Source organism: Drosophila arizonae, chromosome 2 (genome assembly GCF_054131065.1).
Source record: "Drosophila arizonae isolate 15081-1271.41 chromosome 2, UAZ_ARI_1.0, whole genome shotgun sequence".
Lineage (NCBI taxonomy): Eukaryota > Metazoa > Arthropoda > Insecta > Diptera > Drosophilidae > Drosophila > Drosophila arizonae.
The window spans coordinates 28,366,131-28,380,755 of record NC_142922.1 but is presented as its reverse complement, the minus strand read 5'-3'; the positions used below and the strand labels follow the sequence as shown (position 1 = coordinate 28,380,755).

The 14,625-nt window shown below is 42.1% G+C and overlaps 1 protein-coding gene and 1 long non-coding RNA gene across 2 annotated transcripts in view; both read left to right on the top strand.

The window, feature by feature from the left end:
• Window positions 1–14,625, top strand: part of LOC149270695 (uncharacterized) — a 36,190-nt gene that overhangs the window by 9,734 nt on the left and 11,831 nt on the right. The window lies entirely within an intron of this gene.
• On the top strand, window positions 9,073–10,412 carry LOC149270697 (uncharacterized). The gene has a single exon (XM_089461883.1). The coding sequence runs from the start codon at window positions 9,073–9,075 to the stop codon at window positions 9,784–9,786; it is 714 nt and encodes a 237-aa protein (XP_089318009.1). The 3' UTR covers window positions 9,787–10,412.

Sequence of the window (14,625 nt, the reverse complement as noted above, 5' to 3'; positions counted from 1 at the left end):
CGACAGCAATAAACCTTTTTACTTTGCTTAGTTTAGTTGCTGGAGAAAACGTGCAATTAGCAGTGGAAACCGCAGTGGGAAATCTTCGAAAATGCATTTCACATATTGCAAAACCGCAGCAGGACTCGAGAAGGCTGCAGACGGGAGCAGCAGGAACAGCTGTGCGTGCGAAATGTCAAAATGTAAAGCCGCAGCATTTGTTGTCGACGCTCGAATCGGAGTCGGAGTCGGAGTTGGAGTTGGAGCTGAAGTCGTCATGGTTGGTCATGGACGCCAAATTGGTTGACAGACAGGCTGGCAGCGCTGCTCCTCCGCCATTGCCGCGCTGCGTCATAGGGCCCGTGCACCTACGATCCACAGCCGGGGGTACGAGGGTGCAAGGGAGTGCACTTGTGCTCCGCCTTTTTTGTGTGCGGTGCGCACATGGCGAGTCGCTTTTTGCCGATTGGCTGAAACGGGTTGAAACCAGTCGGCGAGCGAGACGGCAACGCCACTCACGGACCAGCGCTCAGGTGCGAGCGAGCCACAAGACAAATGGACTTGAACAGGCAACCAAGTTGGGGCTGTGCAAGCGAGAGAGCGCAGGTCAGGCCTGTGGACAAGCGGTGCAAGCAGCAACGCGTTCATTTTAAGAGAGCGCGCATCCACGGCGCTCTCTCGCTCTTTGAGTAGGTTAGTTGACGAAGCAGCAGACACGTGTTGTTGCTGTTGCTGTTGTTGCTGCTGTTGCTGGCGTGCAAAATATGCGAGTTTTTGTTTGGCTATCGGTCGCGTATTTTGTTAATTTAATTAAACAAAAACGTTTTGTTTGTGTTTTTTATGGCGGACGTAAACGGCTTTTTGTGCGCGCAGAACTTGCAATTGGAATCAGCGCATTTGATTGCGCTCAACTTTGAATATGTTGAGCACTCACACACACACACACACACACACACATACCGAGTTGTGTACATGTTGTATATGTCATTTAATGACTTGTGCCGTTAGTTTTTAATTGAAATATCACACATTACAATTACAGCTGCAATTGCAATTGCGATTGCATTTGTATTTGTATTCGTTTTTGCGTTTGTTTGTGTTTGTCTTCGTCTCTCTTCATTTTTGTCGCTAGCTGTAAATTCAGCTCGTTTTGCGTTTCTATTGGCGCATTTTGCGTGTCACTGATCAAGCTTTAAGCTGCAGTACTGTGAGTGTATATAGAAAGAGAAGAGAAGCTCATCTCTAAGCTAAAAGTATTTCGTGTATTTTTACATGGAATCAGAGCTCTACTTAATTTAAAGTCAGTAAACCATTAGAGAGCCTCTTTCTTAGAAACTAAATAAGAAACGATCTCCAAATTGTATATGTGCTCCAACAGTTTAACCTAGTTTGAGTAGCAATACCCGAGAATCATCATAATTTAGGCGGCACTTCATGTAATAAACTTGAAAATATTGTAAAAAATCCAAATTTGGGTTAATTGCAACGGAAAATCAAAGTGTGTAAATGTTAAACGGAAGCCAAATTAGCTTTAATATAGAACTTGCATGTGAGTACCCGCTATAGGGACAGGAAAGTCGGGAAGGTACTTGAAAATAAAGCAAAACTTCCGCACGTGACTTCCGCAGGTAACTAACGAGTCGGCCAGGTAATTGGGCAGCTCGGCCCGGGCAGGTGAGGCGTAGGCGATTAAAAGGCGATTAAATCAATTGCGCCACGACAGACGCTGACAGCGATGGATGGCCAGATACAGCTTAAGATAGAGACTGAGATACAGACACAGATACAGATACATATACAGCTGCAGATGCTGCCAAATCTTGGGCCATGCGTCAGCAGCTGTCAGCCGAATCGGCTTAGCTTCTATGTTAATGCGCCCCAAAAACGTTGACATTTATTGACAGTTATTTATGGTGGGCATGGTCACTGGGATGGGATGGTGCTTTAATGGTGATGGCGGTGCTGGTGGTGCTGGTGGCTCAACACCTATTTGGTGGGGCAGCTGCCACTCCAAAACGAGCCACCGAGCACCGACTATGGAAGCCTCTGGTAATTGTAGCTCGTGGCCTACGCGAGGTGCCGCATTTGGCGAATGTGGCACGGCACGCGCTCTTGACGCTCATTAGAACCGGGCTCCAAAGTTGGTTCCGTCGCGATCCAGCTCAGTGCTCCTTTTGGTAGTTCCCAACTGCCCAACTGTCCATAAATTTATTATTAATTATGACAATTTATGAGTAAAAGTGTTTGCTCTATGGCGCTTCCATATACGAGCAATGCCCCAGGGGCACGCGAACCAGTTCCAGTATCAGTTCCAGTGCTAGTTCCAGACTGCACTCGCTGCCCACTTTGTTTCACTAATGAGTTCATTAGCATTCCTGCTCGTCTCGCATATTCAAATGCTTTGCGTTCTTTTGATCTGGTTCCAGGAACCAGCACACATTCTCCTCTGCAGACGCGTGCCAGCTCTTTAGTTGGTTCTCAATGGCCAGGCATGCCCATATAGGCTGGTGTTCGATTTGTCGCAGCATCCATAATCAGACTCTGAATGTCCAACTAGGTGCGAGCGTTCTACAGTCGTCTGCATACTCAATGCATGCGCACAGACTAGCTCTTCTATGGAGACGTTATTAGAAATCCGAAATATTCACAATTATAAGGAATCGTTACGTTCAGATTTTTCTGCAGTAGTGGAAAAAGGGAAATCATATCAATTTTGATTTTGAGCCTGATGATCAAGATTATTCTATAAACACAATTTTTTAGTCATTAGTCATTAGTCATAAGTCATTAGTCATAAGTCATTAGTCATTAGTTATTAGTCATTGGTCATTAGTCATTAGTCATTAGTCATTAGTCATTAGTCATTAGTCATTAGTCATTAGTCATTAGTCATTAGTCATTAGTCATTAGTCATTAGTCATTAGTCATTAGTCATTAGTCATTAGTCATTAGTCGTTAGTCATTAGTCATTAGTCATTAGTCATTAGTCGTTAGTCATAAGTCATTAGTCATTGGTCATTGGTCATTAGTCATCAGTCATCAGTCATCAGTCATCAGTCATCAGTCATCAGTCATCAGTCATCAGTCATCAGTCATCAGTCATCAGTCATCAGTCATCAGTCATCAGTCATCAGTCATCAGTCATTAGTCATTAGTTCTTAAGTATTATAAGACAATAACATTTTTTTAAATATTATTATTGATCTTTAAGTGTGATTTGATAACAAGCTTTTCAATTAATTTTACAACTCTTCATTAAATTCTTTGCTACTAGCTCAGATTTTTATAGTTTCATATCAATGTTTCAGTTTGTTTCAAGTGATCTACATATGTACTTCAAACTTTTTTCCTATTCCTTCTTCATATCAGAGCTCATCCCTGGCGAATGTATAGCGATGTTTGGAGGGTCTCAGCTCAATGAACTTAGAAGCGGGCGGCAGCAGTGAGGGAACCGCAATATCATCTTCGTCGTCATCAATAGAGTTCATGAACTCCGAGAAATGATAGTTCCAATGCAAGTCACCCGTGTGGAGTTGTTTTACGAACTCTCTCAATTTTCCCGGCTTGTATAGATCTTCGAATTCGGGAAAGGGATACATATGCGCGAACGAGTCTATAGCTATGAAGGGTAGGTCGGCCTCCGTTTTGTTCATATGGAGGAGAGGACTCGCAAATAATATTCCATCGGCAGTCAGAAAAATCACCTTTTCCACTTCATCCATCAGTTCGGTGCGCACTACTCTTTTGAAATCCGTTGGAGATTTTTTATCTTGAGGGTTATGGAAAAGTATAACAAAGAGTCTGCCCTCTTCCGTGAGTTCTTCGGCATTGCTGAATGTCAGCTCACGCACAATGGGTATACACTTCATAGTAAACCACTTCATCAGCTCTTCCTGGCTGGACATGTTGCCGGTGAACAGGCTCAGCGACTCTGTGTGATTCAAGTGCTCTTGGAACGTCAACGAATTCGGACCACTAGCCTCAGTGAACTTCACATGGAACTGACAGTGATCCTTCATATTGCTCGCAGCCCTGCGATAAGCCATATACTCCTCATGAGAGTTCCTTTCGTAGTGTCCAATCACCAGATACTTTTGGGTATTTAGATCGTGCAGCTCATTTAGAGAGACAAACTCCTGTATAGGATCCAACAGCTCCTCCAGTGCAAACGACACGATCGCCTCCACGGAGCGTTGTCCTCGATACTCTTTTTTGTTGACGTATTTGTTCCGCACGATCTTTATGGTCGGATACTTGCCAATATCGTAGTGACTCTCCATTTCAGGCTCCCTGTCGCAATCGACCTTGCCCAGAGCCAAATTGCCCGTCCCTCCAAGTCTAGAGTGCAGTTGGCTTGCGGCCGACTCATAGATGGGCATCAGTTGCCGGCTGTATTTGCATCTATTCGAGTAGAAGAGCAGCAGAACGAGTTCGTGCGAGTCAACTAGCTCACTCACATTATGTCTGTCCACTTCATAGGATACTCCATTCGCAGGCATAAGGAGTTGAGAGAGGGCCACAGCCAGCGCCAGGCAGCTAAGAAGTTTTTGATGCATTTTTAACGAAACCTTTCAAAAGTCTAAACATCATGTGCCAATCTTAGCTAATTTATCTCAAGTGCTCATTAGTTGCGGCCATAAGCCAGTTCGTTCCGCAGCCGCGTCTAAAGTGTTTCCGATACGCTTCAAGCCAAACATGTTGCTTATCGGAGATTTTGTAGTATTTTCCAATTGTTGATCGAATTGATCAGTTGTAAATTGAAACAGTTGCTGATTGAACTGCTTGAAAATTATTAGCAAAAACTAGTTTAAACTGGGTTTTAGTTGCTTAAGCTTCATTTTTAGACATTTTTTAAAGTAGAGAAGTTATAGAAATCATATTTGTATTTCAAGATCTAAGTACTGAGGATTCTGCCACACAGCATATTTGAATTTCCAACAGCTCTGCTTCGATGCTTCAAGCAGCTCATTTAATGAAATAATTGTATCTAGATATTTACAAGCACTTAATGCCAATACTATTCCAATAACAATTTCTAAATGCAATTAAAATATGCCATAATTACGACTTGGGCTAAAGACTAGAGACATCGGATGCCCCGCTCTACAGGGCTGGGATGGTAGCAGTAGAGCTAGAACCAGAATCAGAATCAGAACCAGAACCAGTTCCCGGCACAAGTTGCAATGTTAATGACATAATCTTAAAAAGCATTTCATGAATAGCCATTATCGTTAAGAAAGTGTGCGAAAGAGAGGAGATCAAGAAAGAGAGGGAGAGAATAAAAGAAAGAGCGAGAGATATCGTGTTGACATTAATAGTTTTGATTTGAAATTCAAAGTGGAAAACATGAGCTACAGAATCGTCTGTTCACCAAGATCGGGTTTCATATCATTTATTCATTCATTCAGTTGGACTAAAGGAATCGAGTGTATGAGCATAAAATGATTCTCTTAGACTCATTGTAAATAGCATCAGTTCTAAAACTATTTTAAGCGAATATATAAACCATTTGCTTCCACTTTTTGTGTCTTCAGGTCTGCACTGGGACATCTAATCAGCTTGTAAAATCTGAGACACGCCTCTGGCTCTGTCGCTCCGTGCCAAAAACTATATTTTCAATTACAAGAGCTAAGCTGACTTGGAAGTAGGAGGAAGGGATGGGGGCACACATAAATACACCTCCGATATCCTGGAGCTGGCAGAGCAATTTAAACACAGCATGTGGTCGGCATATCAAATTTTGGTATCGAAAAGAAATAACTCAGCGCTCAAATGGCAACAGTCAGCAATTACTTAGCCTGCGAAAAGGATAATAGTGCTGAGGCCAACAACTTGTGTCTGGCTCTGGCTGGAATGTCGCTTGGCATATTTATTTATAGTAGCGGCATTTGCTCACATTGTGTGCTGGCATAAGACGCACATAAATCACTTGGCAGGACCTGCAAAAGGATGTAAATTATATACAAATAATTTGACATGCTCCACACACACACACACACACTCAGTTGGGTGGTGGCAAGTGGGGGGATGGAGGAGCAGGGGACTGGCATGCGCCGCGAAGACGAAGATGCTAGCGAAATAGATAAGCATAACTAGGAAATATTTTGGTGACAGTTTTTTTTTTTTTGTTTATAACCAGTCAAATAGAAGAGGCTGCTAGAGAAGTGCGATTATCGTGCTCTTCAGCGTGACACGAATATCTATGCAACCATATAATATTATTATTTGCATTTGTGCATTCATTATATTCCGATATTTTAAAACTCATTTTTAATTATTATATAAGTATTTATAATTATTATTACAAAATAAAAATAATAATAATAATAATAATAATAATAATAATAATAATAATAATAATAATAATAATAATAAAAATAAATAATAATAAAATAAAATAAATTTCTGAGATTATTTATTAATCCAAGCTATTTTCTAAAATATAAAATATCTGTAAAAATCGATAATCATAAGGGTTTAAATGATGGAAAGAAAACTAGATCGTATAAAGGTATACAAGAATACTTTATTCAAATTCCAGGCCTCTGTGGCTTAAGAGATCATTGCATTCATATTAAAAGCAGACGATCAGGTGGACAGGGCGAGAGCTATATATACCTAGTTCTTCGTCTTACTACAGGAATATAAAGGCTTTTTAACGAATTTATGGAAATTAAATTTAAGAATTTTTTTTTCAAGCTAATTATGATGTACGTAAAATTAGTAACTAGATTTCTTCAGTTTAATTTAATTAAACATATTTAAGGCAATTTAAGAATTATAACACCTTTAATACTCTTAACGATACATTATTTTATATAAATTATATAGTTTTAACTACATTATTTATTTTTCTCTATTGCACAATCTATTCAAGTTTAGTTTCGTAATTTTATAATTTATTAATTCGCTTAGGCGCACAACATGCCCACCCGGGCTATGCAGCCCAGAAATATTTATCTCTTGCGCTATATCATTGTCCGATCCGCCTGCTGTGCCATATATCATACACACACACACAAACACAGACATTGTTTCATAACTTTTAAGTATGGGACCGAAAACTAGACGCAACATTTTGGAATGCAAATTTTAGTAAATTGAAAATCTGCGCCGCATTGCAAAACCGCAAAAGCCATCGACAAATAAGTTTTGTGTGCTGTCACCGAAGGGGGCGTGGACGAGGGGGCGTTCAGTGTCCAGCTCGCTCGGTTCAGGTCTCAAAAACTCCAAGACGAGCATGTGCATTTGTCATAAATTAGAAACTGTAACTGTAACTGTAACTGGGGGTGTTACCTTTTTGCCATTTGGGGCACGAACTGGGCTCAGAGCATATAACACTTAAATTTATTGCAAATAACTCTAGCTCTGTTTTTTAACGCTCCGGGCCATGCTCATTTTTTAGCCAAGCTAAGCAAACTAATCAACGCTCGTAATTTGGGTTGGCCAAATGGCACGCGGCTAAATGAACTGTGCACAGCTTCCCCATGAGCTGTGTGTGTGTGTGTGTGTGCAGTCAAAAGTAAACAACAACTTGGCTATTATAAATCTTGGCCTAAGTGTTGTGGTCATTTAGCAAATGTCCAGCTATGTCCGGCAGCCGGAGTTGCGGCTAGAAGTGGAAGGATACACAAGGATGAGCGGGCCGTGATTTATAAAATATATTAATTAAATGTAGCCCAAATGTAGCTTGAGATTGAGATAATGAAAACAAGAGAGGGTAAACAAATTATGCAAAGGCGCAGCTTTAATTTTACATAATTATTAAGGTTGTATTTAAAGTCTAATGACAATTTAAGAGACGTGACTGGAGAGAAATACTTCTGTACATATATATGATTTTTTTTTTTTTTTTTTTTTTTTTTGCATAAATGGCAAACACACACACACAAGTGTTTGTGCTGTCAAAGTCAAAATAAACGCAACGACGAATAATGATTTATTCAACCAACAAGAAAAGGAATGAAGAAAAATGCGTAAAGGAAGCCAAGTAGCAGGACCCTTTGCAGAGTCCTTAACTGGCGGGTGGTTGATGTCTGCCAGTTGGGCGCGGAGCCAGGCTGAGGCGCTCGGTTACCGCCACAAGGACATAAGCGTATTTGTTGATATGCTAAAGTGTGTTTCCTTGCCGCCTGCAGATAGCAGAGAGCGCGACAAATCTGCGTATAATTCGAATGGAATTCGCCCAGAATATGATATTGAAATATGCCTAGATTGAATTGTGCAGCAGAGGCATAAATCTTAGCAGGAGTTTAGCTCAAATAAACGTTATATAATTAGCTGGCTGGCGAGCTTCAAGCAGAACTCAACTTTAAGTGGCCCTCTCTTCAGACAGTCAAGCAATTGGCAATTGGCAATCTAAAGTTTCCGTTTTCTTTTATTTTCTGTCTCTTTGGTCAGACAATAAAAGTTTTGGCCCTTTGGGCGGCAAATTGTCCATGATGTTGGTCATAAAGCGATTTAGATATTGACCCGCCCATTTTGAGATATTTATTGAGTGACAAAGAAAAGTTCGGGGCACACAGCTTGGGTGTGTCTGTAAGGTTATACTCTATATATGTACATACATACATACACATATATATACATATATGGCAAAAGCTCAAAATCGAACAGTTTGTAGTTCAGATATAAAATTTATTTATTTATTTCTTTTTTTTTTTTTTGCTGCTCTCTACGTTTCTTTTTCTAACACCTACATACCACATACCTACTCTAAAATTCTCTTACTAACTCCGAGTGTCCCCATCTCTCAATAATTCTCCTCTTTGTTTCCATTCGTCTCTTTCACAGTTTTATTCGCTAACTTACTTGGTATTTCTCTTTCGCTACTCTATTTTTATACCTGTCCTTCCAAAAGGAGTCTGGTCCTTCGATGGCCAGTGTATAATATTTATAAAAAAAGTAGACAGCAACTTGCGGTCTCTCTGAAATATACGAAGTGCTGGCACCGGTGTTCAATTTTGTACTGAATTTATTAAATTTAACATGAACGCAAGCGCAGCTTGCACAGTAGAGCGCGCACCTATGCGCATCTAACAGCGAGCAGCGAGAGAGCGATCCCTTGACCAGTCGTTCCAAAATTGACGCTTGATGTTGGATGTCAGCTGCCATCTTTTTGATAGTGTCAGCTTGGCGTCGTCGACTGGCTCTGTGGACGCGATTGGCAGCGGCACGAGCGTTGCTCCTATCAGGAAGTGCCCTGGCGTGAGCACTTCGCCGTCGTTGGGGTTGCTGCTGGGAGCGACCATTGGCCGCGAATTGAGCACGGCCTCGACCTCGACCAGCACGGTGGCCACCTCGTCTTGCCGTAGTCGAGCGCTGCCCATCGCTTTCAGCAGCAAACCTTTGGCGGATTTCACCGCCGCTTCCCAAAGGCCGCCAAAATGCGGCGCTCGAGGAGGGATGAATACAAACTCCATGCCCCGCTCCGCAGCAAACATTTCCATGTCCGCTGTGTTGCCATGGAACGTAGCTTTGAGGTCCAGCGTGCGTGCAGCACCCACGAAATTGGTGGCATTGTCGCAGTACAGTTTCCGGACAAGCCCACGTCGACCAACGAACCTGGATAAACACATTAGAAATGAATTTGTGGTTAAATCGGTGACTAATTCAAGATGCACTGCCTTCGAAGTAAAGCAAACAAATATGGCAATATACATTTTGACTGGCGATTTGCCCCGAATTCCCAGCGAAACTAGTATTGGACCGCAAAAGTCCACTCCACTGATCTCAAATGGCCTATTTCCATGTAAGCGATCAGCGGGAAGATTGCCCATTATTTGGGATAAGAGTTTCGGCTTGTAGCGAAAACAATGTACACATTTTCGGACTACTGCACTGCAAGCCTGTCGAGCATTGACCAGCCAAACCTGTTGACGAAGCAGGCCCATTAGTACTAGGGGATTGGCGTGGCAATGAGAGCGATGCAAATGCTCCAAATAAAGCGTTACGAAACGACACTTTTTTGGAAGCAACAATGGGAATTTGGCATTATGTGCTAATGGTGCCTTCAATAAACGACCTCCTACTCGTAGCAACCATAACATACGCCTGCCATGCTGATGTGGGTGCAAAAATGGTGTCAGTTTTTGCAATGACGGTTGCAACACGACTGACTTCTTTATTTTCTTTATTTCTTCGCTGAATTCAATGTGTTGAATTACAGATATAACTGCAAGGAATGCGAAGCTTAACTCAGAAGCTGTAGGAACAAGTGAAGAATGACTTTCTTGTTTTCCATTGATAAAGCGGAACATATAGGCAACGATGCGGATTAGCTTAGAAAATGATGACGTTGACTCAATAAGATGTACGATAGGATTTGCTACCTCATCGACCGCGATCATAGTAATTGCAGTTCTACGCTTCTCTAGCAGCTCTAACTCCTTTGATAGGGTGATTTGTGGGTTGGCTGGCCACAATGTGTCAGAGAGCTTTAAAAATCCTGGTCCGCAAAACCACAATGATGTTTTAAGCTCCTCAACTGAACATCCCCGAGATACAATATCTGCTGGGTTGTCTTTCGTTGGTACATGACGCCAAGATACATTAGTTGTCAACTCTTGGATGGTTGCAACGCGATTAGCAACGAATGTGTTCAAGCTAGATGAATGCATTCGCAGCCAATGAAGCACCACCTCAGAGTCTGACCAAAATGTGACTTGATTAATAGGACAATCAAGTACTTTCCTTACCGCATCCCATAAGGTAGCTAACAATTCTGCAGCACACAACTCCAGCCGCGGAACAGATTTTGTTTTCAAGGGCGCTACCTTAGATTTAGCGACTAGCAGCCTGGTAATGATACCCTTATCTGTTTGCATTCTTACGTATAAACAACAACCGTAAGCTCTCGTTGAGGCATCAGCAAATCCATGGATTTGACATCCTTTCGATTTAAGTGTGCCAACGTAACGAGGTATATGCAACGAGTTTAGATTTGAGAAACAGCTAGTTACTGCCTCAAATTCTTGCCTCATTTGAACAGGCAATTGGTCATCCCACCCAAGTTTGTGCAACCACATTTCCTGTAAAAGGACCTTCGCACGAGTTACGATCGGACTTAACAAACCTAAGGGGTCGTATAACCTTGCTACAAATGACAACACGGATCTTTTGGTCTGTTGAACTTCTACTGGACAGTTCATGAAATATCTAAAGCTGTCATTCATTGGATTCCAAATTAATCCCAATGTTTTTGTGTCCTCTTGATGACCAATAACTATATCGTTTCTAGCTGGTTGTGCTGCGAGTTGTTTACAATTGGACGACCATTTTGTGAGAGGAAATCCAAACTTTTGAAGAATTGCTATCAAGTCTCGATGCAACAAGCACAATTCTTCGACGCTATCTGCTCCTGTCAACAGGTCATCAACATAGAAATCTCGGGCTAACGATCTTGCAGCAGCTGGATGAGTGGAAGCATGCAAGTCGCTTAGATGTTTTAAACATCGAATTGCTAAGAATGGAGCAGTCGCTGTCCCGTACGTTACTGTGTTTAATCGAAAGATTTGTAACGGATCAGTGGGCGTTTCCCTCCACACAATAAGTTGAAAGTTGCGGTGGGACTCGTCAAGTTCAATTTGACGGTACATTTTAGCGATGTCTGCTGTAGCAGCCCAAGGACGAAGTCGAAATCTTAGCAAAGTCTCCCATAACTGCGGCTGGATGGTCGGACCCACCATGAGTAGATCATTCAGCGACAATTGAGAGGAGGACTTGCTAGAGGCATCAAACACTACTCGAAGTTTAGTGGATGCGCTGTGCGGTCTTAGCACGCATTGATATGGGATGAAATAATGCGGCTCTCTCGGAATTTGATTGTTAGTTGGGCTCATGTGACCCAAGGCCAAGTATTCTTTCATAAAGTCAATATACATTGGCCGAATGTCTTCTTGCTTGCTCATTCTTCTTTCCAAGGCCAGAAATCGTCGCTTGGCTGTGTCGTAAGACGTACCAAGACAATGTGGGCTTGATTTGAATGGCAGCGACACTCTGAAACGACCCGAGGTAGTTTGGCAAATAGTCTCCACAAATGACTTCTCGCACAGTTGTTGCTCTGGGGTATACAAATTCGAATTAATTGTATTTGGCTTTTCTTCCAACTCCCAGAACTTGCGAACTATTGAATCTATAGCTATGTCGTCGTTTACGACGCTAATGAAAGTCGACGAACTAGTAGCTGCATTCAATGTTCGGCAGCGACCAGATACAATCCAACCAAAGGCGGTCAATTGCAATGTTGGGTTGTTATCGGATCCTTTTATTTTGCCTTCTCTTAATATATCAAAAAAGATATCAGCACCGAGCAACAAATCAATACGTTGCGGCTTGTGGAATTGAGGATCAGCTAATTGTACATTATCAGGTACCTTGATCTCTTCAGTGTGCTTCTCTGGTTGATACGACGAAATGGAACGTAACACACCAAAGTCTGTTCGGATTTCTATGTCGTCCGTTCGGGACGCTATCGAAGTTTGAACGCTGTGCCGAACAGATGACTGACAATTAGCAATGCCCAACAATTGAATCCCAGATCTTTGCCGTTTTAATTTCAACTGTTTTGCCAGTTCTTCAGTTATGAAATTTACTTGCGAGCCGGAATCTAATAAAGCTCTAGCTAAGTGATAGGATCCAGATTGATCTTTTATCTTCACAACTGCAGTTGCCAAAAGAACTTGATCAGAGGCTATCCGTGCGTGATTTACAGATGAAATCTGTGACGAAGTGACACGAGGGACTGCTGATACAACTGCTGAGCTACTTTGAGCCGCTTCAGAGCTGTATCTATGCAGTATGGTATGGTGCGGCTTAGAGCACACACGACAGTGGGCTGATTTGCAAGCAGCCACTGAGTGTCCTGTTCGCAAACAATTTATACAGAGCGGATAGCTCTTTGCGAACGTAAAACGTTTCTGGCAAGGTATTGCTGCGAACGACGAGCACGAGTGAATGAAGTGATCGTTCTTTTTACAAAACACGCATTTGGGACTCTGCGGCTCACTTGGCAGAGCGACAGCTAGAGAAGTTTTCCCAATTCTTTTCTTATTATCCTGAGCTACCTTACGACGTGGACCAGATGAGTCTTCAGCACTTAAATGCTGATACCGTCTGTTCAAGGCAGCTTCACAGTCTTGCCACAATGGAAGCTTATTGTAGTCAAGATTCTCTTCCCACCTAGAGCGCGTGCCAGCGTCCACTTTCATCATTACCAAATGGATGAGCATGGCATTCGAAATCTGCTTATCAGATCCTAGCGATAAAAGAGATTCGTAAATGGCACGGACTGAGTCTATCAGCATGCGCAAAGATGATGCTGACGGTTCGGACATGTGTGGGAGATCAAATAGTTTTGAAATGCTGTTAAAAAATATGAGACACTGATTGTCGTACACATTTTTTAAAGCAGCTAACGCTTTTGGATAATTTGCATCTGTCACCTGATATGCCTTGACAGTGCCTAATGCTTCTTTGTCCAAGCATGACAACAAGTGGTTAAACTTTTCTATATTTGATAACCCTGGCTCGTTGTCGACTAAACTCTCAAAAAGTCCAATGAAATTCTTATATTCCGAATATTCTCCGCTAAACTTTGGCAGCTTTATATTCGGTAGATTCCTAGAATGTGACACTGAGCTAATCATTGTAGAGTTCGCGGGACTCTCACTTTTAGGTTGGCTATCACTACCTCGCTTCATAAGAAGTGCCTTTGTCGATACACACAAATCTTCTAACGTTGACCGAGGCACTAAATCTGCGTTAATGTCGTCCAACTCTTGTTGTGTCTTAAAGGCCTTTTCTATGTAGCGGTTCAATATCTCAAGTCGACATTCAATTTCAAATGGCTCTACTGGTTTAGTGTAATCTTTTAATGATTTATTAATGCGTGTTATGTCGTTTGTAACATTTTTGTAAACGGCCAACAGAGCTTCGACACGCTCTGATGATGACTCGTCCATAGACCTATTCTTTCCTCGCTTGTTAGTCATGATGCTATAAGTGATGCTCAGTTGAAACCAATTTCAATCGAAACAAATAAAAGTTCACTTAATGTATGACAACAAGCGAAGAGCAATTCAAGAATGTTAACAAATGCGCGCGATCGTAATAAATCTCAATATATTACGCTGGCAGTGTTAAACTATACTTGAGTGACTGTTACAGACAGTTGATACGATATAGCGAAGACAACAACCAAAATGTTGAGTGACTATTTGGGCAAGTGGTCTATTGAGTTATATTTGACTGTTGAGCGACTGAGTGCAATGCATTCACAAGCGAGAGCGCGCCGGTATGAATGCCAAAATAAGTGCAGATCGAGCTCATACAATGAGCGCAAAGCGAGAGTGCAAGTTTTGAGCGAAAATATATCCAAGTGACGAGCGCACGTTTTGAGCGCAAAGCGAGAGCGCTGCTGCGTGTGCAAGCGTGGGTGCAAACGATATTGCAAGTGAGTATGCAATGAGCGCAAAGTGAGCGCGCACTAATATGTGCAAGCGAGACAGTAAAACGAGAGCGCAACTATAAGTGCAAGCGCGAGTGCAAACGATATTGCAAGCGCGCATGCAAATGATGAGCGTAAATTAAAGCGAAATTTGCTGTGTAAGCGCGAGTGCAAACGATATAGCAAGTGAGTATGCACTG

What these genes read in the sequence shown, in the direction of transcription:
- LOC149270697 (XM_089461883.1), top strand. Translation starts at nt 9,073, where the DNA reads ATGTTGGATGTCAGCTGCCATCTTTTTGATAGTGTCAGCTTGGCGTCG.